A 26,733-nucleotide genomic window follows, 5' to 3' on the forward strand; every position below is an offset into this window, starting at 1 on the left:
GTAATCCCAGCTACTCAGGAGGCTGAGGTAGGAGAAGCACTAGAATCTGGGAAGCAAAGGTTGCAGTGAACCAAGATGGCGCCACTGTACTCCAGACTGGGCAACAAGAGCTAAACTCCGTCTAAAAAAAAAAAAAAGTAATCTAACAGAAAACAGGAAAAAAGCAATGAAAAACTAGAAAACATACAATAGCTGACTGAAAATAAAAATTTAGCATTAACTTTCATTCTTACATCTTTAATTTTTATGTATCTGAGTTTTTAATTGATGGTTTAATTTGCCAGAATGAGAAAGAACATCCTATTTTTATGACTCTGTTCCATGGAAATGTAAAGAGAAAGGGATCCAAATGCCACACTATTGAGGATTTTTTTGATCACTCTGATTGTCATGAGTAAGTTTTGTGCTTTTTCTTTTTTTTTTTTTTTTTGAGACGGAGTCTTGCTCTGCCGCCCAGGCTGGAGTGCAGTGGCCGGATCTCAGCTCACTGCAAGCTCCGCCTCCTGGGTTCACGCCATTCTCCTGCCTCAGCCTCCCGAGTAGTTGGGACTACAGGCGCCCGCCACTGCGCCCGGCTAGTTTTTTGTATTTTTTAGTAGAGACGGGGTTTCACCGTGTTAGCCAGGATGGTCTCGATTTCCTGACCTCGTGATCCGCCCGTCTCAGCCTCCCAAAGTGCTGGGATTACAGGCTTGAGCCACCGCGCCCGGCAGTTTTGTGCTTTTTCAAAAGCAGTTTTTTCCTACAATGTCATTTCCTGCTTCTCTGGCTCTGATTTTCAATAAATTGATAAATTATAAATCTTGTTTTCCTCTTATTTTTGTTTAGCTAAAATGTTGAAGGGCAAGGGAGAGGATGGTTATTTATAAATCTTGTTATCTCTCTGAAAACAAAACTTGCATTTTCCTTAATCTGATTGACATGGCTCCAAATATGAAAAACAATTTTCATAAAGCACAAAAGAAAATTTCCTTGAATTTACCCTTTTTTATTGTGGGTAACAGGCAATAAGTACACATTTTCAAGTTATTTTTTGAATGTTACTCACTACTAATGACCATATTTTAAAAAATTAATCGAAGAACTAATGTAGTTTAGTTTATTATTTAATGTATTCAACAAATGTTTATTGAGTGGCAACTAGGTCCCAAGTACTGTTCTAACTACTGAAGATACAGATGTACATAAACAAAACAAAAATCTCTGCTGCCATCCTGGAGTTTACGTTCTGTGGTACTCGAAATAAAGGATGGATACATTACATAGAATGTCAGCTAGTCATATAAAGGATGGATACATTACATAGAATGTCAGCTAGTCATAAATGTTATGGAGAAGCAGCAGGAATGGAGGATCAAGTGTGTCTTGAGGGTGTTGTAATTTTAAATAGCGCTGTCTGGAAGTGAAAAGGTGGTATTTCAATCAAGATTTTCAGACCATGGCTGGGTGCAGAGGCTCACACCTGTAATCCCAGCACTTTGAGAGGCCAAGGTGGGTAGATCATTTGAGGTCAGGAGTTTGAGACCAGCGTGACCAACATGGCAAAACCCTATCTCTACAAAAAAAAAAATACAAAAATTAGTTGGGCATGGTGGTGCACACCTGTAGTCCCTGCTACTCTGGAGGGCTGGGGTGGGAGAATCGCTTGAGCCTGGCGATGTTGAGGCTGCAGTGAGCTGTGATAGCACCAGAGATCCTGTATAAAAAAACCTCTGCATTTCATTGTATGTAAATTATACCTCAATTCAAAAGCAAAATGTGAATAGTATAGTCCCCTTTTCCTTTTATAGACCAAGAAAAACAAAAGCTCACTCCAAGAGTCAGACTTGCTAAAGGCTTTGATGACTTGCAGTATTCTTATTTAAATGTACAGAGCCAGTTTCAGAGGAAGGTTCTTTCAAAGACTTATCCCCTAAACGACACCAATCATCCATGGTTTTTTGTTTGTTTTGTTTTTTTTTGTTTTTGTTTTTGTTTTTGAGACGGAGTCCTGCTCTGTTGCTCAGGCTGGAGTGCAGTGGCCGGATCTTGGCTCACTGCAAGCTCCGCCTCCCGGGTTTACGCCATTCTCCTGCCTCAGCCTCCCGAGTAACTAGGACTACAGGCGCCCGCCACCACGCCTGGCTAGTTTTTTTGTATTTTTTAGTAGAGACGGGGTTTCACCGGGTTAGCCAGGATGCTCTCGATCTCCTGACCTCGTGATCCGCCCGTCTCCGCCTCCCAAAGTGCTGGGATTACAGGCTTGAGCCACCGCGCCCGGCCTTTTTTTTTTTTTTTTTTTTTTGAGACAGAGTCTCACTCTGTCGCTCAGGCTGGAGTGGCAGGCTGGAGTGCAGTTCTGAGATCTTGGCTCACTGCAAGCTCCACCTCCAGGTTTATGCCATTCTCCTGCCTCAGCCTCCCGAGTAGCTGGGACTACAGGCGCCCGCCACGATGCCCGGCTAATTTTTTGTATTTTTAGTAGAGACGGGGTTTCACCACGTTAGCCAGGATGGTCTCCATCTCCTGACCTTGTGATCTGCCCACCTTGGCCTCCCAAAGTCCTGGGATTACAGGCATGGGCCACCGCACCCGGCCGATTATTTATTATTTATTTTTACTTTTGAGATGGAGTTTGGCTCTGTCGCCAGGCTAGAGTTCAGTGGTATGATATTGGCTCACTGCAACATCTGCCACCCGGTTCAAGTGATTCTCCTGCCTCAGCCTCATGAGTAGCTGGGATTACAGGCATGCGCGGCTACACCCAGCTGATTTTTCTATTTTTAGCAGAGAAGGGGTTTCACCATGTTGGCTAGGATGGTCTCGATCTCCCAACTTCATGATTCTCCCACCTCGGCCTCCCAAAGTGCTGGGATTACAGGCATGAGCCACTGCCTACGGCCTCATTCATGATTTATTTTGCCACTTCAAGTGATGAAGCTGGTTTTAGAGCTAGAAGAAAACCAAAATGCCAGTTAATCTAAACTAGATTTCTGCCCCAGTGCAGAACCAATCAAGACAGGGTCCCTGTCTTTCCCAGACCACAGGATTTGTTTTGAAGAGAAGAGGAGTGGGAGAGGAAGAGTGGATGGAGAACAAGGAGTCATTTTCTACATTTTTAAAGTTCTTCAGTTAAGAAAATCAGCAATTACAATAGCCTAATCTTACTAGACATGACTTTTCCTCCCTACTATGTAAGGTCAATTCTGTTCATTTGCATAGGAGATAATCTATAGGAATCTCAAATTAATACCCTCTTGTGGTGACTTACCAGATTGGACACTCTAAGATTTTCTGCATTAAGGACATTTTGTACTTCTTAAACGCGAACAGCAGGTAAATCTATTTCTTTCTGTTCCAATGAACTTTAACACATTAGAAAAACATGTATCTTTTTAAAAGGTTTATAAAATGACAACTTCATTTTATCATTTTAAAATAAGGTAAATAGGGCTGGGCGTGGTGGCTCACGCCTGTAATCACAGCACTTTGGGAGGCCGAGACGGGCGGATGACCTGAGGTCGGGAGTTCAAGACCAGCCTGACCAACATGGAGAACCCTCGTTTCTACTAAAAATACAAAAACACGAGCCAGGCATGGTGGTGCATGCCTGCAATCCCAGCTACTTGGGAGGCTAAGGCAGGAGAATCGCTTGAACCCACGAGTCAGAGGTTGCGGCGAGCCCAAATCACGCCATTACACTCCAGCCTGGGCAACAAGTGAGAAACTCCATCTCAAAAATAAATAAAATAAAATAAATTTAAGATTTGGAAGGTTTCGAATACAAAATCCTTTATTTTTAAAGGTTCTAGAAGTTGCTTTTTGTAATTAGACAACATAAACTCTGTATTTTTTCACATATCGCTTCCAACTCTTTGGGTCTTTTCCTTTCTCCAAGAAAGAGAAAGCTACAGGGGAGTGACTGGGTAAGTGGTGGTTTGCCTTAGCTTTCTCCAATGCTTCTGGCTGTTTTCTTTCTCATGCATAAAACTGAAACCAACACCAATCAACACCGCCCCGCCCCTAACCCTTCCCAGTGACCTGCTCTCATCTCAGGATCCTCCTCAAGCACATCCCTGCCGGCAGCATCTGTTACTACTGAGGCTCCTCTACTTCCCTGTTGGCTATTCCCTCAATAGTGCAAATGGATCCAGTTCTTAAGTTCTCCCTCCCACAAAATCCTGTCTCCTCCCCGTCCCAGACATATTCCTAGCACCTCTTCTTCCGCAAGGGCCCATCCTCTCATAAATACTAGCCGGTGTTTGTTTGTTTGTTTTTGAGACAGAGTGTTGTTCTGTCGCCGAGGCTGGAGTGCAATGGCGCGATCTCGGCTCACCGCAACCTCCGCTTCCCGGGTTCAAGCGATTCTCCTGCCTCAGCCTCCTGAGTAGCTGGCGCGCACCACCACGCCCGGGTAATTTTTGTATTTTTAGTAGAGACGGGGTTTCACCATGTTGGTCAGGCTGGTCTCGAACTCCTGACCTCGTGATCCGTCCGCCTTGGCCTCTCAAAGTGCTGGGATTACAGGCATGAGGCACCGTCCCCGGCAACCAGCTGATGTTCTTATACACATGGTGTCCCCCTCAAGGCACATTTCAGTTCCTATCCCGAGGATTCCCCCTCGGACACACGGTGCCCCCTACCTGATCCTTAGTGCTTCCCTCGCGACCTACAAATTGCCCCCTTCCCCAGGGGGTTCACAACTCCTTACGCCTCTCAGGTTCCGCGCCCCCCACCCCGCCTAAAGAATACCCATCTGCCTGCTTCGGAAGTTCACTCTCCCCCGCCTGTCCCCCGGAGCATCTCTTGGGCCCCTGTCCCTTTTCCGGGGCTCTTCTACCTATACCCAGAGCAGAGGGTGCAGGCCTCCTGAGCCCAGGGGCCCAGTTATCTGAGAAACCCCACGGCCTGTCCCCCGTCCAGAAAGTCTCAGCGAGCTCACGCCGCTCAGTCACGTTTTTGTTTTTCCTACATTGCAGATGAGGCTCCCAGTGTTGACGTTGGCCAGGGGCTTTGCAAACAAGCCAGGCCAAAAATGTTCAACATTTACACCGGCTGCTTAAATGAGGGCATTGATCTTACTCTCCGTGACGGTCACCTCATCGTCGGGCAGAATGAAGGCAGAGTAGATGCAAGCGAGCTCGGAGACGTAGGCCATGGCGCGGGCGAGTGTGGGGCTGGGGCCGCCAGACGGGGTGCTAGTTGCCGGAAGAGGTGAGGGCCTCACCCCAACGCGGCCTTAACTTCCTCGGAAGGACCGAGCACCTTGGCGGCAGCGAGGAAAGGGGTTCCACAGTTTTAATTTACCTGTAATTCCCACGCTTTACCGTTGCCACGGAAACCGCTGAGCAACAGCCTCTCAGAATAGGAAATCAAGACACAGAGGAAGGGCGGGACAGAAAGAGCCTATCGTCTCTCGGGGCTCTGGATTGGCCACCCAGTCTGCCCCGGGTGACGTAAAAAGAAAGAGACGGAAGAGGAAGAATTCTACCTGAGTTTGCCATAAAGCGCCCGCCCTCTCGCCTTTACGCTGCCAGTTGCGACTTATTACGTCACAGTAATCGCTGTACAAAGATCAGAATCGCTACCCGAGGCCTGAATATGAGTGTAAGATAGTGTTCAAAGCAGTCGTAGGAAGAGGTCCCATTCCCCCACTCTTTCCGCCCTAATGGAGGTCTCCAGTTTAGGTAAATAAAAGGATTGTTGGGGGTGGAGGGAAAGAACTACTATTTCCAGCATGCGTTGCGGAATGAAAGGCCTTCGCCACGCTGTTCCTTGGAAACTGTAGTCTTATGGAGAGGAACATCCAATACCGAAGCGGGCACAATTCTCACGGAAATCCAGTGGATAGATTGGAGACCTCCGCGCGCTTATACATGTCAACAGTTGTGGATTGGAGTGTTGTTATGTTTTCGTATCTTGAGAGCAGAGACTAGGCCAAAGAGATACCGACAACTCCTAGAAAGACTACAATTCCCATCCAGCCCCACGAGTCTTGGGCAAGTCGTCCCGTAAGGTCAGTGACCTGCGGGGGACGCAGTAGGCGCCGAATTTGCCTAGGGAAGGGGAAATCCGCTCTGGCTCACGTCTGCGCACTCGTAGTTCCGCCCCTCGGCCCCAATGTTTGTTATTGTTGTTCGGCTTCAGGTTTCTTCTGCCCCGCCCCGTCGACGCAATCTCCACCAATCGATGGGGTGGTCGTTTTGAGGGACAAGTGGTAAGAGCCAATCATCTTGGCGAAAACTCGGCGAAACAGGGGACTAGTTACTGTCTTTATCCGCCATGTTAGATTCACCCCACAGGGATAGCGGCAGAGCTGGCAGCGGACGGTCCTTGCCTTGGCCTACGGCAGGCGCCCCCCGGGGGCGGGAAGCTGGTAAGGAAGCGGCTGAGGTTACTTAGGGGTGGGGTCACGTCACACTGAGAGGGTTTGGGGAAGTTCAAGGGAGGAATCCTGCAAAGAAGAGGGGCGACTTTTTCCGTGTCTCGGGACAGTTAATGTTTTTAGTGACAGGATGAGAGAGCCCTTCGTGTTCAGAGGGACCGAGTGGGCGAAAAGCGCCGGAGAGTTGGAGAGTCCGTGGTTCAGAACATCGGCTTCTACCGATGGAAGGCCGCGACTCCCCAGTGGAATGAGGGCCTGGGCAAAGAAAACGAGAGAAAGTCGGGGTGGTGACACTGTCTTGGGAACATTGAGTGCTATGAAACGATAGCTGGAAGACTAGGATGAACTCTGCAAGTTAAAAAATGACACTACTTACACATCCTTTTCATTCCATCCTCCTTTTTTCGAGACCTGAAAGAGATCTCCTTGGTTAGGGACCTTCGGTTTTGGAAAGGCACTGTTTTTCCTTTTTGTCAAACACCCAGCTTTTAGAGCACACTTTTTTTTTTTTTTTTTTTTTTTTTTTTGAGACAGAGTCTTGCTTTCTCAGAGAAAGACCAGCCCAGGCTGGTCGTGAACTCCTGAGCTCAAGCGATCCTCCTGCCTCGGCCTTCCAAAGTGCTGGTATTACAGGCATGAGCCACCACTCCCAGCCTCAAATCACACATTTTAAAGCTTGGATAACTTGGCTTGTACAGACCTCTGGTGGAGACAGAAATCAAAGCTCAGGTTGCCAGGTCTGTTTCATTAAAGGGATTTTGTTGAGGGTGAAAAAAAAATCGACGTGGAGGAAAAGTTAACTCGTGCCAAGCAAAGGTGAGTCAGTGGCGTGGACTTACAATAATGCCAGTTATGAAAGCTGAAGGCCTAGGACCCAGCTCTCTGACTATACTGGCTTTAGACCTAAGGGTGAGATAGGGTTAACCATAGCTTTGGTGTTTACACACGTTCAAGATTAACGCTCTTGCTGAAAGAATTTTTTTACATGTCAGCGGAAGAGAGTTCCTTATGAAGACCTGGATATGATCCAGCTAAGCTAGAATCTCTGACTTCCTGTTTTCTCTTAGTTGGCCCACTAGCTGGAGGAGCTCCAGAGTATCTAAATTGATTTCCAATTGTGTAATTTGAGAAAAAGAGAGGAAGATTCATTTCCTTCACAAGCAGGGAAGTGTGTTTCTTGAAGCTGGAAAGTGATGTTTCAGAATATCCACTTCTGGCAGACAGAGTTACTTCGTTTCCCTGATTTTTTGCCTAAGGTCTTGGGGAATTGACAAAGGTTCTGTTCAAATTTTAAAGACCCCAATAATTACATGTCGTATGAATGAATACTAGATGTCAGCAGGATTGTTGTTAAGAGACTAGTATTATTTTGCTGGTGAACTTGGTTCTTGGTAGAAACAAAGAATGGAGAAAATTGGGGGATAATTGTCTTAGGGTTTCAAAAAAGTGCCTGATCTTGACAGAGTTCAGGGTCCTTTAAATGACAGTCTTAATTGGAGTGTTTTACCGGGCAGTGCGTTACATTGTGGAAAACACTACAGGTTTATGGTTCTAAAGACTGGTTTATTATCTTTTAGAATGTTTAATTGAACTTAATTTTTTTAAGGAGATGGAGTCTGGCTTTGTTGCCCAGGCTGGTCTTGGAACTCCTAGGCTCATGATCCTTCTGCCTCAGCCTCCCTAAGTGCTAGGATCACCAGCATCAGCCACCACACCTAGCCAGTTTTTTATTTTATTTTATTTTTGAGACAGAGTCTAGCTCTATCACCCAGGCGGAAGTGCAGTGACATGAGCTTGGCTCACTGCAATCTTGCCTCCCAGGTTCAAGCAATTCTCCTGCCTCAGCCTCCTGAGTAGCTGGGATTACAGACCTGCGCCACTACACACAGCTAATTTTTGTATTTTTGTAGAGATGAGGTTTCACTATGTTGGCTAGGTTGGTCTCAAACTGCTGGACTCAAACGATCTGCCTGCCTCTGCTTCCCAAAGTGCTGGGATTACAGACATGAGCCACTGTGCCTGACCTTTATTATAATATTTTTTATATTTGAATGACATTTTGAAAGAACTTGTGTATACATTTTTAATTTGATCCTTATGGTAACACTGTGAGATAGGCAGAGCAGACATATTAGACCTGTTATAGATTAAAGAATGAAGCTCAAAGGTAAATTGACCTGCTCACAGTTTTATGTCTAGTAATGGGCCAGAACTATGTCTGCAAACTAAGTCTTCCCAGTTTGTATGCTCCTCCGCCTCCCTCCCAGCCTCTGGCCCTGGCCCCACAGACCACACTGTAAATCCCTGGGACTTAATCTTGTTTCTCTCAACCTAAGCTATTTTTTCATAAAGTCATAAAAACCAATTAAACGTAACCATTCATCAGTAAACAAAATCCTTAATTAAAAACATAATGATCAGAATAGAAATTCGATTAAGGAATTGTTAACTTGTTAGACATTATAATGATATCTACACTGTTTTTTAAAAACTTTTTATCTTTTAGAGGTACATACTCAATTATTAATGGGTAAAAGGATGAATGTCTGTCAAAATAATCTAGTAGGGAAACAGTATTGCTGTAAACCTTTGGTTACAGCAAATTGGTCCTGAGTTGATAATTGTGGAAGAAGCTAGTTCATAGGTCCATAGGGATTCATTATATTCTCTCTACTTTTGTATAGATTTAAATTTTCCCATAAAAATACTTTAAAAAATAGTCTGGGTGCGGTGGCTCACGCCTGTAATCCCAGCACTTTGGGAGGCTGAGGTGGGCCGGGAGTTCGAGACCAGCCTGGCCAACATGGTGAAACCCCTTCTCTACTAAAAGTACAAAAATTAGCTGGGCGTGGTGGCACGCGCCTGTAACAGTCCCAGCTACTCCAGAGGCTGAGGCAGGAGAATCGCTTGAACAAAGGGAAGCAGAGGTTGCAGTGAGGCGAGATCATGCCACTGTATTCCAGCCTGGGTAACAGAATGAGACTCTGTCTCAAAAATATGTCTATATATTAAAAATAATAGGCCAAGCATGGTGGCTCACGCCTGTAATCACAGCACTTTGGGAGGCCAAGGCAGGCGGATCATGAGGTCAGGAGATTGAGACCATCCTGGCTAACATGGTGAAACCCCATCTCTACTAAAAATACAAAAAAATTAGCCAGGCGTGGTGGCAGGCACCTGTAGTCCTAGCTACTCGGAAGGCTGAGATGAGAGAATCGCTTGAACCCAGAAGGCAGAGGTTGCAGTGAGCCAAGATCGTGCCACTGCACTTGAGCCTGGGCGACAGAGCGAGACTCCATCTCAAAATAGATAAATACAATAATATAAAATAATTAGATTATTATAGTTTGGTTAAAACATTAGTTGACTACTGTCAGTTACTTGTTGGGGCAGAAGTGGGGAATGCAGGGGTATATGTCAAATGAGGATAGCCTTGAGTTGATTATTGGTTTAACTAAGTGTTTATTACTCTCCACTTTTATATATGTTTGAAATCCCCCACTTAAAAAATCAGTACAAGGCCAGGCACGGTGGCTCATGCCTGTAATCCTAGCACTTTGGAAGGCCGAGGCGGGTGGATCATGAGGTCAAGAGATCGAGACCATCCTGCCTAACACAGTGAAACCCCGTCTCTACTAAGAAGACAAAAAAAAAAAAAAAAAAATCAGACGTGGTGGCAGGCACCTGTAGTCCCAGCTACTTGGGAGGCTGAGGCAGGAGAATGGCGTGAACCCAGGAGGTGGAGGTTGCAGTGAGCTGAGATCTCGCCACTGCACTCCAGCCTGGGCAACAGAGCAAGACTCTGTCTCAGAAATAAATAATTAATTAATTTAAAAAATCAGTAGATTGTAAAAACATAGTAACTTGGATGGAGGGCGTTGAATGCTACCTCTGTGTAGTTTCTTGGCTAGTGTTTTGGCCTGTAAGTTCCTTTTTTTTTTTTTTTTTTTTTTTTTGAGACAGGGTCTCGCTCTGTCGCCCAGGCTGGAGTGCAGTGGCCGGATCTCAGCTCACTGCAATCTCCGCCTCCTGGGTTTATGCCATTCTCCTGCCTCAGCCTCCCAAGTAGCTGGGACTACAGGCGCCCGCCACCTCGCCCAGCTAGTTTTTTTGTATTTTTTTTTAGTAGAGACGGGGTTTCACCGTGTTAGCCAGGATGGTCTCGATCTCCTGACCTTGTGATCCGCCCGTCTCGGCCTCCCAAAGTGCTGGGATTACAGGCTTGAGCCACCGCGCCCGACCGGCCTGTAAGTTCTTAAAACTGAAAGAAAACCTAGGTTCTCAAGTTATGACAACCCTCCTTCTGCAAGAAAAATGTAGAATGTCACTCTCAAGTCATACAAGAATACAAGTTCCCTGAGGACAGAGACCTTATCTCTTATCCATGTTGGTATGTCCTGCTACTAGTAAGGATTTGTTTAATTAACCAGTCATCATAAAGTACCATAAAATATTTAAGGATTTTACAAATGCTAGAGGATTTCTGGGAATTTGGTCAAAATTTAAATACTTTCAGCATACTTCTGTTTCTAATGTGGAAGTTCCTGATAGCTTCAAGAATAATTTTTGTGACTTAAGTACAAGTCTTTATGGCATGGTTTTAGCCTATCTCTCTTTCCTGAAACAATTCCTATTTAACAGTGATGGTAAGTTCGGTAAGAGCAGGGACAGTGTTTCTTTTGTCCTATGTCTCCTAAGCCCAGCCCATATTGGGTCCTCACAAGTTTTGCTGAGTGAACTTTTAATGCAACTTATAGAACCTTTTCTAATGTGTTTTTCTCTCTTTCCTACCAACCTTCTCAACCCTAGCCCCACAGCATGGAACCACAGGTTACTCTAAATGTGACTTTTAAAAATGAAATTCAAAGCTTTCTGGTTTCTGATCCAGAAAATACAACTTGGGCTGATATTGAGGCTATGGTGAGTGTTACTTTATTTTGTTTCTCCTTGGTTTAAGCGTGGTTATTTTTTCCAAAGGTAGCTATTTTTAGTAGTGTTGTTTCATAGCTGTAAAGTCTGTCATAGTTACCATTTCTGGGCCTTTTGGAAAATTGCTTTTGATAGGAGTTCAGTATTCATATATGAGATGTGCCCCAATAAAGGGAACCAACAAATAAGTTTCCTTTTGAACATTTTAGAAAGGGAAGGTAAAATTGTTTTTAGTGAGATAGGATTTAGAAAACCTTTTAATTTTAGAAACAGTATGAGGAATGAATTGCTGTGGGCTCCACCCCAACCAGGTCCCAAGGAAATGTTCTCTTGCGTGAGTGAGGATATAACTTGTGTTTTGCAAGAACCTATCGATTGTTTTTATTGCTGGGTCAGAGGATGAGTATCTCAAAGTTGAGCAGGAAAAACTTTCATACCTGCTTAGACAGCAGTTCATCTGTTCTGTTTTTTTGCTAAGGCTTTTCCTCCTGTTGGTTTGCCCTTTGTACTCTTCTGTTTTTGTTCAGTTTGCAGTGGTGAATGTTTTACTTCCTGTGTTGATGTGTTTCTCTACTGAAAGAGTTTTTCCCTTTGGTAAAACTCTACGTTTACCTGGTTATATATCTGATGGTAACTAAAAAGGGAAAGAAATGGTAGATCTTGAAAGATGATCTAAAGTAGTTGTCTGCCTTCCAGCAAATACCTGAATCCTAACAGTGACAGTGAGACCCATCTCAAAAAAAAAAAAATATTGGATTCAGAAAGAAGTTAGATCTTGTTTGTGAAAAGATGTGAAAATCACAGTTATCTTTCTTTTCCTAGTAGTTAAATGAGCTGAGAGCTTGCCTTTTTTCTTTATTGTAAATTTTAAGTGTAAAAGTATAATACATGCCCATTTTAAGAAGAGAAACCATCTCAAGCAGTTAATAGCCCTCCACTCTCCCTCCCCTCATCTGTTACTCCCACCTCTTTTGGGTAACCAATATTAACAGCCCTGTATGTACTTTACATTTTCCATGTTCATGCAGATAACATACTAGGATCATATTATAAACATTATTTGGCCGGGCACAGTGGCTCATGCCTGGAATCCCAGCACTTTGGGAGGCCCTGGCGGGTGGACCACTTGAGCTCAAGAGTTTGAGACCAGACTGGGCGACATGGTAAAACCCCATCTCTATTTAAAAAATACAAAAATTAGCTGGGCGTGGTAGCAGGCCCCTGTGGTCCCAGCTACTCTGGAGGCTGAGGTGGACGAATTGCTTGAGTGCTGGAGGTTGAGGCTGCGGTGAGCCAAGATCGAGCCACTGCACTCCAGTCTGAGCCACAGAGTGAGACCCGTCTCAAAAAAAAAAAAAAAACCAAAAGATGCTTTTTGTTTTTTTTCCTCTTATCATGAAACTTCAGGAGGTATCCATCTATACACATAACTTATACACTGTTCTACAGGATAAACTCTGTCCTGTTACAAATGTGAGATTAATGGGTCACAAAGCCTTTTATTTGGAATTTTAATAGATTCTGCCAAATGCTTTGCAGAACAATCGTAGCAGCACACAGAAATACATGACAATGTCCTGAATTTTTGACAACACTGGATGTTATGACTTTAAAAAACGTTTGCTCTTCCCTACCCCACTCCCCCCTCAAAACACACACACACACAGACACACAAACAGACACACACACAAACACACACACACACAATTTGCTATTCTGATGAGATGTCATCTCATTGCTTCAATTTGCATTGTTCTGACCACCAGAAAGTTTGAAAGTCTTCTGATGTGCTTGTTAGGTGTTCTGATCTCCTCTTCTCTGAATTTTATGTATATTTTTACCTGGGTTGTTAATTGTATCATTAGCAGTTTTGCTGATGCTCTGGGTGTGTCGCAGATACTAACCCTTTGTTATGGGTTGTTATGGTTGTTTGTTGTTTGTCTTTTGATTTTGTGGATTTTTTTAACTGTATAAAATATTTAATATGTAATGAAATATGCCCAGCTCATCCTTTGACTTCTGCATACATTATAACCTGCCTTTAAATGTGTATTTCTTTTGTAGGTAAAAGTTTCATTTGATCTGAATACTATTCAAATAAAATACCTGGATGAGGAAAATGAAGAGGTAAAGTATATTATGGTACTTATTGCTAGGTGTTCAGAATAGCAATCTTATTTCTCCAGTGATATGGGCTTTAATAATTCAAAATAGTGTTTAGCTCATTTGTGTGGTGGTTTAAATATATTTGATAATTGAATATTCTAAGAAGACTTGCAGCATCTGAGATGGAATTGAGAAATGGAGAAGTAACATTGAAGAATATCTGAGATAACTTTCACTTTAAAAAAAAAAAAAAAAGGAAATGGGGTCTCACTATGTTGCTGAGGCCAGTCTTGAACTCCTGGACTCAAGCAGTCCTTCCACCTCAGCCTCCCAAAGTGCTGGGATTATAGGTGTGAGACACCATGCCTGGCCTGAGATAACTTTTTTTTTTTTTTTCCCCTGAGACAGAGCCTCACTCCGTCGCCTAGGCTGGAGTGCAGTGGTGCGATCTTAGCTCTCTGCAACCTCCAGTTCCTGGGTTCAAGTGATTCTTCTGTCTCAGCCTCCTGAGTAGCTGGGATTACAGGTTTATACCACCACGCCTGGCTAATTTTTGTATTTTTAGTAGAGACGGGATTTCACCATGTTGGCCAAGCTGGTCTTGATCTCCTGGGCTCAAGCCATTGGCCCGTCTTGGCCTCCCAAAGTGCTGGCATTACAGTCGTGAGTTACCACACCTGGCCAAGATAACTTTTAAAATTATATAGTGACCTTAAGTTAACATATAGCATAAGCTACCACTTAGTTTATAATAATACAAATATAATGACTAAGCTTTTTTTTTTTTTTTAAAGAGACAGAGTCTCACTCTGTTGCCCAGGCTGGAGTGCATTGGCATGATCATAGCTCATTGCAACCTAGAGCTCCTGGGTTCAAGGAATCCTCCCATCTCAGCCTTCTGGGTACCTAGGACATGCCTCTGCATCCGGCAAAATTTTTTAATTCTTTGGAGAGATGGGGTCTCACTTCATTGCCCAGGCTAATGGCTAAGCTTTATTGAGTGGTTACAGTGTGGCAGACTAGCAACAATACCATGTATTGAGTACATTATTATCATCACTGTTTTACCCATGAGGAAACTGAGGCACAGAGGTGAAAATAACTTGTCCAAACGCACAAAAACTTGGAAGTAGTAAAGTAGTGGTTCAGTCCATACCCTCTGGCTGTAGAACTCAAGCTCCTAACCGTTATATTGCACTGCCTCTTAATGTATCTGAAATAAAGGAGGGCACAGGTAGATAAGCAATAACATTTCTTTATTTTTTTTTGAGACGGAGTCTCGCTCTGTCGCCCACGCTGGAGTGCAGTGGTGTTATCTTGGCTCACTGCAAGCTCCAACTCTTGGGTTCACGCCATTCTCCTGCCTCAGCCTACCAAGTAGCTGGTACTACAGGTGCCCACCACCACGCCCAGCTAATTTTTTGTATTTTTAGTAGAGACGGGGTTTCACCGTGTTAGCCAGCATGGTCTCGATCTCCTGACCTCATGATCCGCCCACCTCGGCCTCCCAAAGTGCTAGGATCACAGGCGTGAGCCACCGTGCCCAGCCTTAAAATTTCTTAAGTATTATTCATGACTAGCAAGTGATACGGAAAAGCTGAAGGCTTGGCCTGAGTTTTTGTCTGTCCTATGGGGCTGGTCCTAGTAACAGAAATGCTCAATTGATGAGACACTTATAATTCGCTGTTGTTTTTTTTCCTTTTGTAGGTATCCATCAACAGTCAAGGTGAGTCCCTGAGAGAGTCTGTTCAGCCTTATTTAAAAGCCTTAATCTGCTCATTGAGGCATTTCTATTTGTACTCAAACCTTATTGCAGTATTAATTTTAGAGTTTGGAATTTGGTATACTATAAATTGACATTGCACTGATGGACATTAGTTACATAGGGGATTTTATTGTATAGCAGTTTTTTGTGTATAGGATGATGCCTTTGAATGGACCCTAAGGACAGCTTTAACGGGAGGTTCTCATATTTAAGATGCCAGTCCTCTGAAATTAATATGCCTCCCAGTTCAATACATATAAGTATTCCCATGGTATTGCATTTGTTTCTGACTTTGTATATATGTTAATATGAACTTACAAACAAGTGGTATTCCAAAAGTTTATTTATCAGATGTTCAGAGCTTGGAGTGCATTTTCCCATAGGAACCATGTTATAGTTGAAAATTAGTTTCCCAGGATAGCCCCTAAAATCTTACTTTAATCAGGTGAAATGATAGTATTAACACTGAACTCTCTTGAGTCCTGAGCATCACAGTGCCTAAACGTGAGGGACCTGGCTTGAGATTTTGTAACTGGAAGACTCCCAGTAGTGATGAGAGAGGGATTTAAGGGGAAGAACTGATCTACAGTAGATTCTGTTTGCAAGAAGAAGAGAGTTTGTCAGCAAAAGATAGTTGCTGTTCATAAACAATAAGCTAAGAATTCTTTAATGTCAGGATTGGCTCTATGTTTAAAAAAATTTTATTGTATATATTGAAGGTGTGCAACATGATGTTATGAAATACATATACAGTAATGCATCACTTAATGACAGGGATATATACTGAGAAATGCATCAATTAGGTGATTTTGTCATTATATGGACATCACAGAGTATACTTACACAAACCTAGATGGTATAGCCTACTACACACCTAGGAGATACGGTGTAACCTATTGCTCCTAGGCTGCAAACCTGCAGAGCATGTTATTGTACTGAATACTATAAACAGTTAGAACACAATGGTATTTGCATATCTAAACATAGAAAAGGTACAGTAAAAATGTGTCATTATAGTCTTATGGGATCACCATCATACATGTGGTTGACCACAATGTTACGTGGCAGTGGTTACTATAGTGAAGCAAATTAACATATCCATCATCTCATTATAGTGGCCCTGTGGTGCCCTGAGCCCTCCCCAGAAACCAGCCATAATCTACTTATTTAGCAAAAATCATGAATATACGATTATTTAACTATAATATGTTCCTCATGTTGTACAGTTCATCTTTAGGATTGGCTATACTTACTCTTATAGAATTTTTGGTTCTTGAATGAATGAATGGATGTGTACGAAGTAAAAATAATTTAAAAATAATAGAATCTTTTGGGGTGTGTGAAGAAATATCATGTTGTATATTTTTTGTCCTTTTAGGAGAATATGAAGAAGCGCTTAAGGTAATGAGTATTTAGTCTCATATTCAAATAATGTAAAAAATATTATTATGGGTTTGTTTTTTTGTTTTTTTGTTTTTGAGACGAGGTTATGCTGTGTCATCCAGGCTGGTGTGCAGTGGCACAATCTGGGGTTGCTGCAACCTCCACCTCCCAGGCTTAAGTGACCCTTCCTCCTCAGCCTCCTGAATAGCTGGAACTGCAGACACATGTCACCACGCCCGGCTAACTTTTTATATTTTTTGTAGAGACAGGGTTTTGCCATGTTTCCCAGGCTGATCTAGAACTCTTGGGCTAAAGCAATCTGCCAGCCTTGGCCTCCCAAGTGCTGGGATTATAGGTATGAGCCACTGCGCCTGGCCTAAAATATTTATTGACTGAAACTCAAACCTGAATTCCATTAGTTATGGGCAGAGACTAATAAGTATAAACACCATGAAACCTATTTTTAGGGAGACTGATGAGGGAGACACTCAGCAAAAGGCAATTCATAATAAAAAGGTCCTTCTCAGTTATAGTCCCATCTCTTTACTGGTCTTTGTGCTACTGTTCTAGTGTTTAAAAATACAAATATCTTGGCCGGGCGCGGTGGCTCACACCTGCACTCCCAGCGCTTTGGGAGACTGAGGCGGGCAGATCACCCGAGGTCAGCAGTTCAAGACCAGCCTGACCATCATGGTGAAACCCCATCTCTACTAAATACAAAAAATTAGCCAAGTGTGGTGGCGCATGCCTATAATCCCAGCTACTTGTGAGGCCAAGTCAGGAGAATCATTTGAACCTGGGAGGCGGAGGTTGCAATGAGCTGAGGTCACGCCATTGCACTCTAGCCTGGGCAACAAGAGGGAAACTCCATCTCAAACAAAACAAAAACTCTCTAGAACTGTGCCTTGATGCCATTTTTTTTTTTTTTTTTTTTTTTTTTTCCTAAAGAGACTGGGTCTTGCTATGTTACCCAGGCCAGCCTTGAACTCCTGCGCTCAAGTGATCCTGCTGCCTCAGCCTCCCAAGTAACTGGGACTATGGGTGTGCACCACCATGCCTGGTCTAGAACTATGTTTTCTGGTTCACATTTTTCACCTCTTTCCCTCACTCTGTTCTCTCCTTTTTTTTTCCTTTGAGACAGAGTCTCTGTTGCTTAGGCTGGAGTGCAGTGGTGCAATCTTGGCTCACTACAACCTCCACCTCTGGGGTTCAAGTGATTCTCATACCTCAACTTCCCAAGTAGCTGGGATTACAGGTGTGTGCCACCATACCCAGCTAATTTATTTTGTAGTTTTTAGTAGAGACAGAGTTTCGCCATGTTTGGCAGGCTGGTCTTAAACTCCTTACCTCAAGTGATCCGCCTGCCTCGGCCTCCCAAAGTGCTGGGATCACAGGCGTGAGCCACTGTACCCAGCCTACCTCACTCTGTTCTTTACAGCCCATACAATCTTATGTTTAAGGCAGAGGTGATAGCCACTTTTTGGACATGGAATGCTTTTTTTTTGTTTTTAGTTTCTGATTTTTAAAAATTTGTATGTGTTTAAGGTATAAAATGTGATGTTTCGAAATATGTATATGTTTTGAAATGATTACCACAATCAAGCTAATTAATATATCCATCACCTCAGATGTAGTTACACATTGAATCCTTTTTTCTTTTTTTTTTTTTTGAGACGGTGTCTCGCCCTGTTGCTCAGGCTGGAGTGCCGTGGTGCGATCTTGGCTGAAAGCAGTCTCCGCCTCCCAGGTTCAAGTGTTCCTGCTTCAGCCTTCCTAATAGCTGGGATTACAGGTGTGCGCGCTACCGTGCCCGGCTAATTTTTGTATTTTTAGTAGAGATGGCATTTCACCATGTTGGCCAGGTTCATCTCGAACTCTTGACCTCAGGTGATCCTCTTGCCTTGGCCTCCCAAAGTGCTGGGATTATAGGCATGAACCACCTCTCACTGCCCCAAAATACTATTCTTTTTTTTTTTTTGAGACAAAGTCTCACTTTGTTGCCCAGGCTAGAGTGCAGTGGTGCCATCTCAGCTCATTGCAACCTCTGCCTCCTGGGTTCAAGCAATTCTCCTGTCTCAGCCTCCCTAGTAGCTGGGATTACAGGTGCACGCCACCATGCCCGGCCAATTTTCGTATTTTTAGTAGAGATGAGGTTTCACCATGTTGGACGGACTGGTCTTGAACTCCGGACCTCAGGTGATCTGCTCGGCTCAGACTCCCAAAGTGCTGGGATTACAGGCATGAGCCACCACGCCTGGCCCCAAAATACTATTTTTATTGGAAAAGTAAATGCTTAATTATAGGACATATCTTTAAGTTTTTTGAGTTTTGTTAGTCTAGAATTAACTTTTTTGGAAACCTGGGTTAAGATTCTGTAAGTGATGTCTTATTTAAAAACCAATTAGACCGGGCGCAGTGGCTCACTCCTGTAATCCCAGCACTTTGGGAGGCTGAGGCAGGCAGATGATGAGGTCAAGCGGTCGAGACCATCTTGGCTAACATAGTGAAACCCCGTCTCTACTAAAACTACAAAAATTAGCTGGGTGTGGTGGCGCATGCCTATAGTCCCAGCTACTCAGGAGGCTGAGGTAGGACAATCGCTTGAACCCGGGAGAGTTTGCAGTGAGCCGAGATCACACCACCGCATTCCAGCCTGGTGACAGAGCAAGACTGTATCTCAAAAAAAAAAAAAAAAGAAAAAGAAACAAACAGAAAAATAGTAACCCAGTCAAGGAAAATCTTACCTAATTTGCCATCTTAAAACCTAGTTTTACGGGGTTTTTTGTTTGTTTTTGTGGAATAAAGCAACACAGTACTTTTGTGGTTTTAATAACAAAAGTTCATGACCGGCCTGGATAACATATGACAAAAAATTTTTTAAATTAGCCAACAGGCATAGTGACCCAAACCTGTAACCTGAGCACTTTGGGAAGCCGAGGTGGGTGGATTGCTTGAGCCCGGGAGTTCGAGACTAGCCTGGGCAACATCATGAAATTCCACCTCTAGAAAAGTACAAAAATTAGCCAGGTGTGGTTGTACGCACCTGTAGTCCCAGTTACTCAGGAGGCTGAGGTGGGAGGATAGTTTGAACTCAGGTGTCCAAGATCAGTCTGGGCAACACAGTGAGACTCCTGTCTCCAACAAAAACAAAAACCTTAGCCAGGTGTGGTAACATGTGCCTGTAATCCCAGCTACTCGGGAGGCTGAGGTGGGGAAGATCGCTTGAGCCCAGGAGACAGGCTGGAGTGAGCCACGCACTGCATTCCAACATGGGCGACAGAGCAAATTGCCATCTCAAAAAAATAAAAATAAATTTCTAGGCCAGGCACAGTGGCTCACACCTGTAATCTCAGCACTTTGGGAAGCTGAGGTGGGTGGATCACCTGAGGTCAGTATTTCGAGACCAGCCTAGCCAACATAGTGAAACCCCATCTCTACTAAAAGTACAAAAATTAGCCGGGTATGGTGGTTGGCACCTGTATGTAATCCCAGCTACTTGGGAAGCTTAGGCAGGAGAATTGTTTGAACCCAGGAGGCGAAGGTTGCAGTGAGCCAAGACCATGCCATTACACTCCAGCCTGGGCAACAAGAGCAAAACTCTGTCTCAAAAATAAATAAATAAATAAATAAATTTCTAGTTAACATTCTTAGCAAAGAAATAGCAAATTGAGTGTAAACATTATATTTGTTGTTGGATTTAATAAAGCAAACACAAATCCCAGTATTTTCTTTTTTTTTTTTTTTTTTTTTGAGACGGAGTCTCATGCTGTTGCCCAGGCTGGAGTGCAGTGGCGCGATCTCGGCTCACTGCAAGCTCCGCCTCCTGGGTTCACGCCATTCTCCTGCCTCAGCCTCCTGAGTAGCTAGGACTACAGGCGCCCGCCACCGCGCCTGGCTAATTTTTTGTATTTTTAGTAGAGACGGGGTTTCACTGTGGTCTCGATCTCCTGACCTTGTGATCCGCCCGTCTCGGCCTCCCAAAGTGCTGGGATTACAGGCTTGAGCCACCGCGCCCGGCAATCCCAGTATTTTCTAGCATAATTTACCACATTCTTCTGTTTTGATGTCTTTGAAATGTTATTTAGGAGAGGAGAATCACGTCGTATGTTTTTGTTTCATAATGTATGCTCTTAGATGGCAGTTAAACAGGGAAACCAACTGCAGATGCAAGTCCACGAAGGGCACCATGTTGTTGATGAAGCCCCGCCCCCAGTTGTAGGAGCAAAACGACTAGCTGCCAGGGCAGGGAAGAAGCCACTTGCACATTACTCTTCACTGGTGAGAGTCTTGGGATCAGACATGAAGAAGACCCCAGAGGATCCTGCAGTGCAGGTATGAAGGGTATGGCCCAGTCTATCCAATATCTTTTCTTTTTTTTTTAAATAAAGCTGAATAGGTTTCTTTATTTTATCTTTTTATTTTTTTTTGAGACGGAGTCTCGCTGTCTCGCCCAGGCTGAAGTGCAGTGGCGCGATCTTGGCTCACTACAAGCTCCGCTGCCTCTCGGGTTCATGCCATTCTCCTGCCTCAGCCTCCCGAGAATCTGGGACTACAGGCGCCCGCCACCATGCCCGGCTAATTTTTTTGTATTTTTAGTAGAGACAGGGTTTCACCATGTTCGCCAGGAAGGTCTCGATCTCCTGACCTCGTGATCCGCCGGCCTCGGCCTCCCAAAGTGCTGAGATTACAGGTGTGAGCCACCGTGCCCAGCCCTTTTTATTATACTTTAAGTTCTGAGATACGTGTGCAGAATGTGCAGGTTTGTTACATAGGTATACACGAGCCATGATGGTTTGCTGCACCCATCAACCCATCATCTACCTTAGGTATTTCTCCTAATGCTATCCCTCCCCTACCATCCCACCCTCCGACAGGCCCCATGTGATGTTCCTCTCCCTGTGTCCATGTGTTCTCATTGTTCAACTCCCACTTATGAGTGAGAACATGCTGTGTTTGGTTTTCTGTTCCTGAGTTAGTTTGCTGAGAATGATGGTTTCCAGCTTCATCTGTGTCCCTGCAAAAGACATGAACTTATCCTTTTTTATGGCTGCATAGTATCCCACAGTGTATGTGTGCCTCATTGTCTTTATCCAATCTATTATTAATAGGCATTTGGGGCCGGGCGCGGTGGCTCAAGCCTGTAATCCCAGCACTTTGGGAGGCCGAGGCAGGCGGATCACGAGGTCAGGAGATCAAGACCATCCTGGCTAACACAGTGAAACCCCGTCTCTACTAAAAAAATACAAAAACCTAGCCGGGCGAGGTGGTGGGCGCCTGTAGTCCCAGCTACTCGGGAGGCTGAGGCAGGGGGATGGCATAAACCCGGGAGGCGGAGCTTGCAGTGAGCTGAGATCCGGCCACTGCACTCCAGCCTGGGCGGCAGAGCGAGACTCCGTCTCAAAACAAACAAACAAACAAACAAAAAATAGGCATTTGGGTTGGTTCCAAGTCTTTGCTATTGTGAATAGTGCTGCAGTAAACATATGTTTGCATGTGTCTTTATAGCAGAATGATTTTTAACGCTTTGGGTATATACCCAGTAATGGGATTGCTGGGTCAAATGGTATTTCTGGTTCTGGATCCTTGAGGAATCGCCACACTGTCTTCAACAATGGTTGAAATAATTTACACCCCCACCAACAGTGTAAAAGCGTTCAGTTTCTCCACATCCTCTCCAGCATCTATTGTTTCCTGACTTTTTTTTTTTCTTTTTTTTTGAGTCAGAGTCTTGCACTGTCACCCTGGCTGGAGTGCAATGGCACGATCTCAGCTCACTGCACCCTCCACCTCCCAGATTCACGCGATTCTCCTGCCTCAGGCTCCGGAGTTGCTGGGATTACAGGCGCACACCACCACACCTGGCGAATTTTTTGTATTTTTAGTAGTGACAGGGTTTCAGTATGTTGGTCAGACTGGTCTCGAACTCCTGACTTTGTGATCCACCCTCCTCAGCCTCCCAAAGTGCTGGGATGACAGGCGTGAGCCACCAAGCCCAGCCCTGTTTCCTGACTTTTTAATGATTGCCATTCTAACTGGCTTGAGATGGTATCTCATTGCATTTCTCTAATGACCAGTGATGATGAGCTTTTTTTCATAGGTTTGTTGGCCTCATAAACGTCTTCTTTTGAGAAGTGTCTGTTCAAAAAAAATGGTCCTTTACCCACTTTTTGATGGGGTCGTTTTTTTCTTGTAAATTTGTTTAAGTTCCTTATAGATGCTGGATATTAGCCCTTTGTCAGATGGATAGATTATAAAAATTTTCTCCCATTCTGTAGGTTGCCTGTTCACTCTGATGGTAGTTTCTTTTGCTGTGCAGAAGCTCTTGAGTTTAATTAGATCCCATTTGTCAATTTTGGCTTTTGTTGTCATTGCTTTTGGTGTTTTAGTCATGAAGTCTTTGCCCCTGCCTATGTCCTGAATGATATTGCCTAGGTTTTCTTCTAGGGTTTTTATGGTTTTAGATCTTATGTTTAAGTTTTTAATCCATCTTGAGTTAATTTTTGTATAAGGTGTAAGGAAGGGGTCCAGTTTCATTTTTCTGCATATGGCTAGCCAGTTTTCCCAACACCATTTATTAAATAGGGAATCCTTTCCCCATTGCCTGTTTCAGTCTATCCACTTTCTAGATTTATTTCTCATTGTCTTTGTTGTAAGATTTGCATATTTATCAGAGATTTGGGAATTATTGTGTTCCTCTCTATCTCTGACTTTTGAAACTGGTAATCCTTTACTTCTGTAGAAGGAGAGCAGGCTGGAGACTTTGTTTACCTTTAGTACGCCTTCATACTGTGACTTTTTAAAAAATTATATACTTGTATGATTTCACAAAAGAAACCTCAAAATAATACACTCAGGGAAAAGTATTTTAAATAGAAAAAGTAACCTCTAACATCTCGGCTTGTGTTTTCTCCCAGTCGTTGCCACTTGCTCCATGTGACACAGACCAGCCTCAGGACAAGCCCCCAGACTGGTTCACAAGCTACCTGGAGACAGTGAGTGTTCTCTCTCGCTTGGGTTTTAACTGCGGTGTTGGCACAGGTGGAATGTGGAAGAAATAGAAAACTGAACCCAGATGGCTGCTGCCTCTGGTACACGTGAAGAGTGGTAGCTTATAATTTCCAAACTTAGAACCGTTCCAGTCAAGAAAGCTCTAACCTTTGCAGTGAAGTGCCAGAAAAAGAGGGAGTCTAATTCTAAGCATGTAAGGGAGAGGGACAAATCTCTGCTTGAGAAAAAGTTAGAAATTTACTTATCAAAAGGATTTTTTGGTATTTTCTTCGAACCAGTTTGGCTCTAGAAGGAAAAGACCTTTTGCTATGTTTCTGTCTATTCAGTAGCAGTTGGTTGTTGTGTTTTTGTGTTATACCAGAGACAGTTAGGTTTCAGATCTATTGATATCTTCACACTTTTTTCCAGTATTGGAACTGAGTTTTTTCCCCACCTTCTGCTCCATATTCTAGTTCAGAGAACAAGTGGTTAAAGAAACGGTTGAGAAGCTTGAACAGAAATTACATGAAAAGCTTGTCCTCCAGAACCCATCTTTGGGTTCTTATCCCTCAGAAGTCTCAATGCCTACTTCAGAGGAAACATTGTTTTTGCCAGAAAACCAGTTCAGCTGGCATATTGCTTGCAACAACTGCCAAAGAAGGATTGTTGGTGTCCGCTACCAGTGTAGGTAAGCAGTTGCTTGGGAGTAGCTAGCTAGTGATAGACCTTACAGCATTTATCTCCCTGGCTTTCTGTGTAGGTGAAGGGAAATTGATTGTGCCCTGTTTCTGAGCATTAGATGTCATAGCTGTGAGTTGGAAGCACAAGCTACTCTTCACCCACATGCTTTGTGGGTTGTGCTATTCAGATTGTTTTGTTCAAATGTGCATTTGGATTAGCAAAGCCAGGCAAAATTATGTTCCCCTGAACACACAAAATTAGATCACTAAGGGTAGTTCCTCGGTTATTCCAAATGCCTTTTTGTTTTCTTTTTTCTTTTTCTTTTTCTTTTTTTTTTTTCTGGTGACAGCGTCTCTGTCACCCAGGCTGGAGTACAGGGTGCAATCACGGTTCACTGCAACCTCACCCTCGCACGCTCAGACAGTCCTCCCACTGCAGCCTGCTAAGTAGCTGGGGCTGCAGACATGGGCCACCATTCCTGCCTCATATTTTTTAAAATTTTTTTTAGAGACGGGGTCTCCCTATATTGCCTAGGCTGGTCTCAAACTCCTGGACTCAAATGATCCTCCTCTCCATGGCCTCCCAAAGTGCTGGGATTATAGACATGAGCCACTGTGCCTGGCCCCATATACTTTCACATCTTACCTTCCTCCCATAGATTTTCCTTTAAAATGGATATGGGTTAAGTGTTATTATCCTCATTTTATTTATTTATTTATTTATTTATTTATTTATTGAGACGGAGTCTCGCTCTGTCTCCCAGGCTGGAGTGCAGTGGCGCGATCTTGGCTCACTGCAAGCTCCGCCTCCCGGGTTCACGCCATTCTCCTGCCTCAGCCTCCCGAGTAGCTGGGACTACAGGCGCCCGCCACCGCGCCCGGCTAATTTTTTGTATTTTTAGTAGAGACGGGGTTTCACTGTGGTCTCGATCTCCTGACCTTGTGATACGCCCACCTCAGCCTCCCAAAGTGCTGGGATTACAGGCGTGAGCCACCGCGCCTGGCAATCTTCATTTTATTAATGAAGAAAATTGAGGCATGGCATAGTCAGATGACATGCTCAGGTTACCAGCTAGTTGGTACTGGAGCAAACATAGAAGTATGGTTTTATATCTCCCTACCCCAGGTACTTCCTATTCTGCCCTTGTGTATTGTGCCATTCTTTACCCACAGCCTATGCCCATCCTACAATATCTGTGAAGATTGTGAAGCTGGGCCATATAGCCACGACACTAACCATGTCCTGCTGAAGTTGCGGAGACCTGTTGTGGGCTCCTCTGAACCATTCTCTCACTCAAAATACTCTACTCCTCGTCTTCCTGCTGCTCTGGAACAAGTCAGGTAAAACCCTCTACATGGAGATGCTTATTCTCTGATTGACTTCTTGGTTCTGGTGACAAGGTGTGAATCACAAAACTGCAGATAGTCTCCTTAGTTCTGCTCATTTTCAGTTGATGTGCAATAATGAAGACAGTTATCCAAAGTTAATGAAATAGAAATAATAACTATAAAAAGAAATTAAGAAACTAAAGTAGGCTGGGCACAATGGCCCATAACTGTTTTATCGGCAACTTGAGGGGCCAAGGTGGGTGGATCGCTTGAAGCCAAATATATGAGACCAGCCTGGGCAACATAGCAAGATCCCGCCTCTACAAAAAAAATCATTTACATTAGCCAGGCATGGTGGTACATACCTATAGTTTCAGCTACTTGGGAGTCTGAGGTGAGCAGATTGCTTGAGCCCAGGAATATGAGGTGGAAGGGAGCCATGATTATACCACTGTACTCCAGCCTACATGACAGAGTGAGACCCTGATTCTGAAACAAAAAAAGAAATTCAACTAGAAGCTGACACTGATGGAGATTGCAATTGGCTCCACGTAACTTCAGAATTTATTTGTGACTTTCTTTTAAGACTTGCTTTTATTATCTCACAGGCTCCAGAAACAGGTTGATAAGAACTTTCTTAAAGCAGAAAAGCAAAGATTGCGAGCTGAGAAGAAACAACGTAAAGCAGAGGTCAAGGAACTTAAAAAGCAACTTAAACTCCATAGGAAAATTCACCTGTGGAATTCAATCCATGGACTCCAGAGCCCCAAGTCTCCTTTAGGCCGACCTGAGAGCTTGCTCCAGTCTAATACCCTGATGTAAGCCCAGGGCTGGGGTGGGAGCCAAAACTTTAGGCCCAGCTCTCTGAAACTGGAACTTCAACCAACTTCCGTCTTATTTATTGGTAACCCTTAACACCCAAATCCTTAAAAATTCCGATTATCTGGTCTTAGTTTTTTTGTTATTGGCTTTTTTGTTTGTTTTTGTTTTTTGAGACGGAGTCTCTCTCTGTTGCCCAGGCTGGAGTGCAGTGGCATGATCTTGGCTCACTGCAAGCTCTGCCTTCTGGATTCACGCCATTCTCCTGCCTCAGCCTCCCGAGTAGCTGGGACTACAAGCACCCGCCACCACGGGCCTGGCTAATTTTTTGTATTTTTAGTAGAGACAGGCTTTCACTGTGTTGGCCAGGA

The 26,733-nt window shown here is 43.9% G+C and overlaps 1 protein-coding gene and 1 long non-coding RNA gene across 10 annotated transcripts in view; one reads left to right on the forward strand and one right to left on the reverse strand.

Moving 5' to 3' along the window:
• The window catches only part of LOC105472076 (NBR1 autophagy cargo receptor), a 52,477-nt gene that overhangs the window by 7,917 nt on the left and 17,827 nt on the right, over positions 1–26,733 (forward strand). Inside the window, exons 1-10 of one of the 9 annotated variants that reach the window (XM_071083201.1) lie at positions 5,540–5,666; positions 11,174–11,284; positions 13,358–13,420; positions 15,107–15,125; positions 16,543–16,565; positions 20,682–20,879; positions 23,462–23,539; positions 24,008–24,222; positions 25,388–25,555; positions 26,152–26,361. In XM_071083201.1, the coding sequence (XP_070939302.1) occupies positions 11,183–11,284; positions 13,358–13,420; positions 15,107–15,125; positions 16,543–16,565; positions 20,682–20,879; positions 23,462–23,539; positions 24,008–24,222; positions 25,388–25,555; positions 26,152–26,361 (1,076 nt within the window). In that variant the 5' untranslated portion in view covers positions 5,540–5,666; positions 11,174–11,182. Of the gene's footprint in view, positions 1–5,539; positions 5,996–6,126; positions 6,356–11,173; positions 11,285–13,357; positions 13,421–15,106; positions 15,126–16,542; positions 16,566–20,681; positions 20,880–23,461; positions 23,540–24,007; positions 24,223–25,387; positions 25,556–26,151; positions 26,362–26,733 lie in introns of those variants that run through there. The other 8 variants (XM_071083199.1, XM_071083198.1, XM_024789864.2 and 5 more) reach the window with 8 other exon arrangements.
• On the reverse strand, positions 409–5,414 carry LOC139359648 (uncharacterized). The gene is made up of 2 exons (XR_011615882.1): positions 5,287–5,414; positions 409–2,931 (listed from the first exon to the last, which is right to left on the reverse strand). It is a non-coding gene; the product is annotated as an uncharacterized lncRNA (long non-coding RNA).

This window comes from Macaca nemestrina, chromosome 17 (genome assembly GCF_043159975.1).
Source record: "Macaca nemestrina isolate mMacNem1 chromosome 17, mMacNem.hap1, whole genome shotgun sequence".
NCBI lineage: Eukaryota > Metazoa > Chordata > Mammalia > Primates > Cercopithecidae > Macaca > Macaca nemestrina.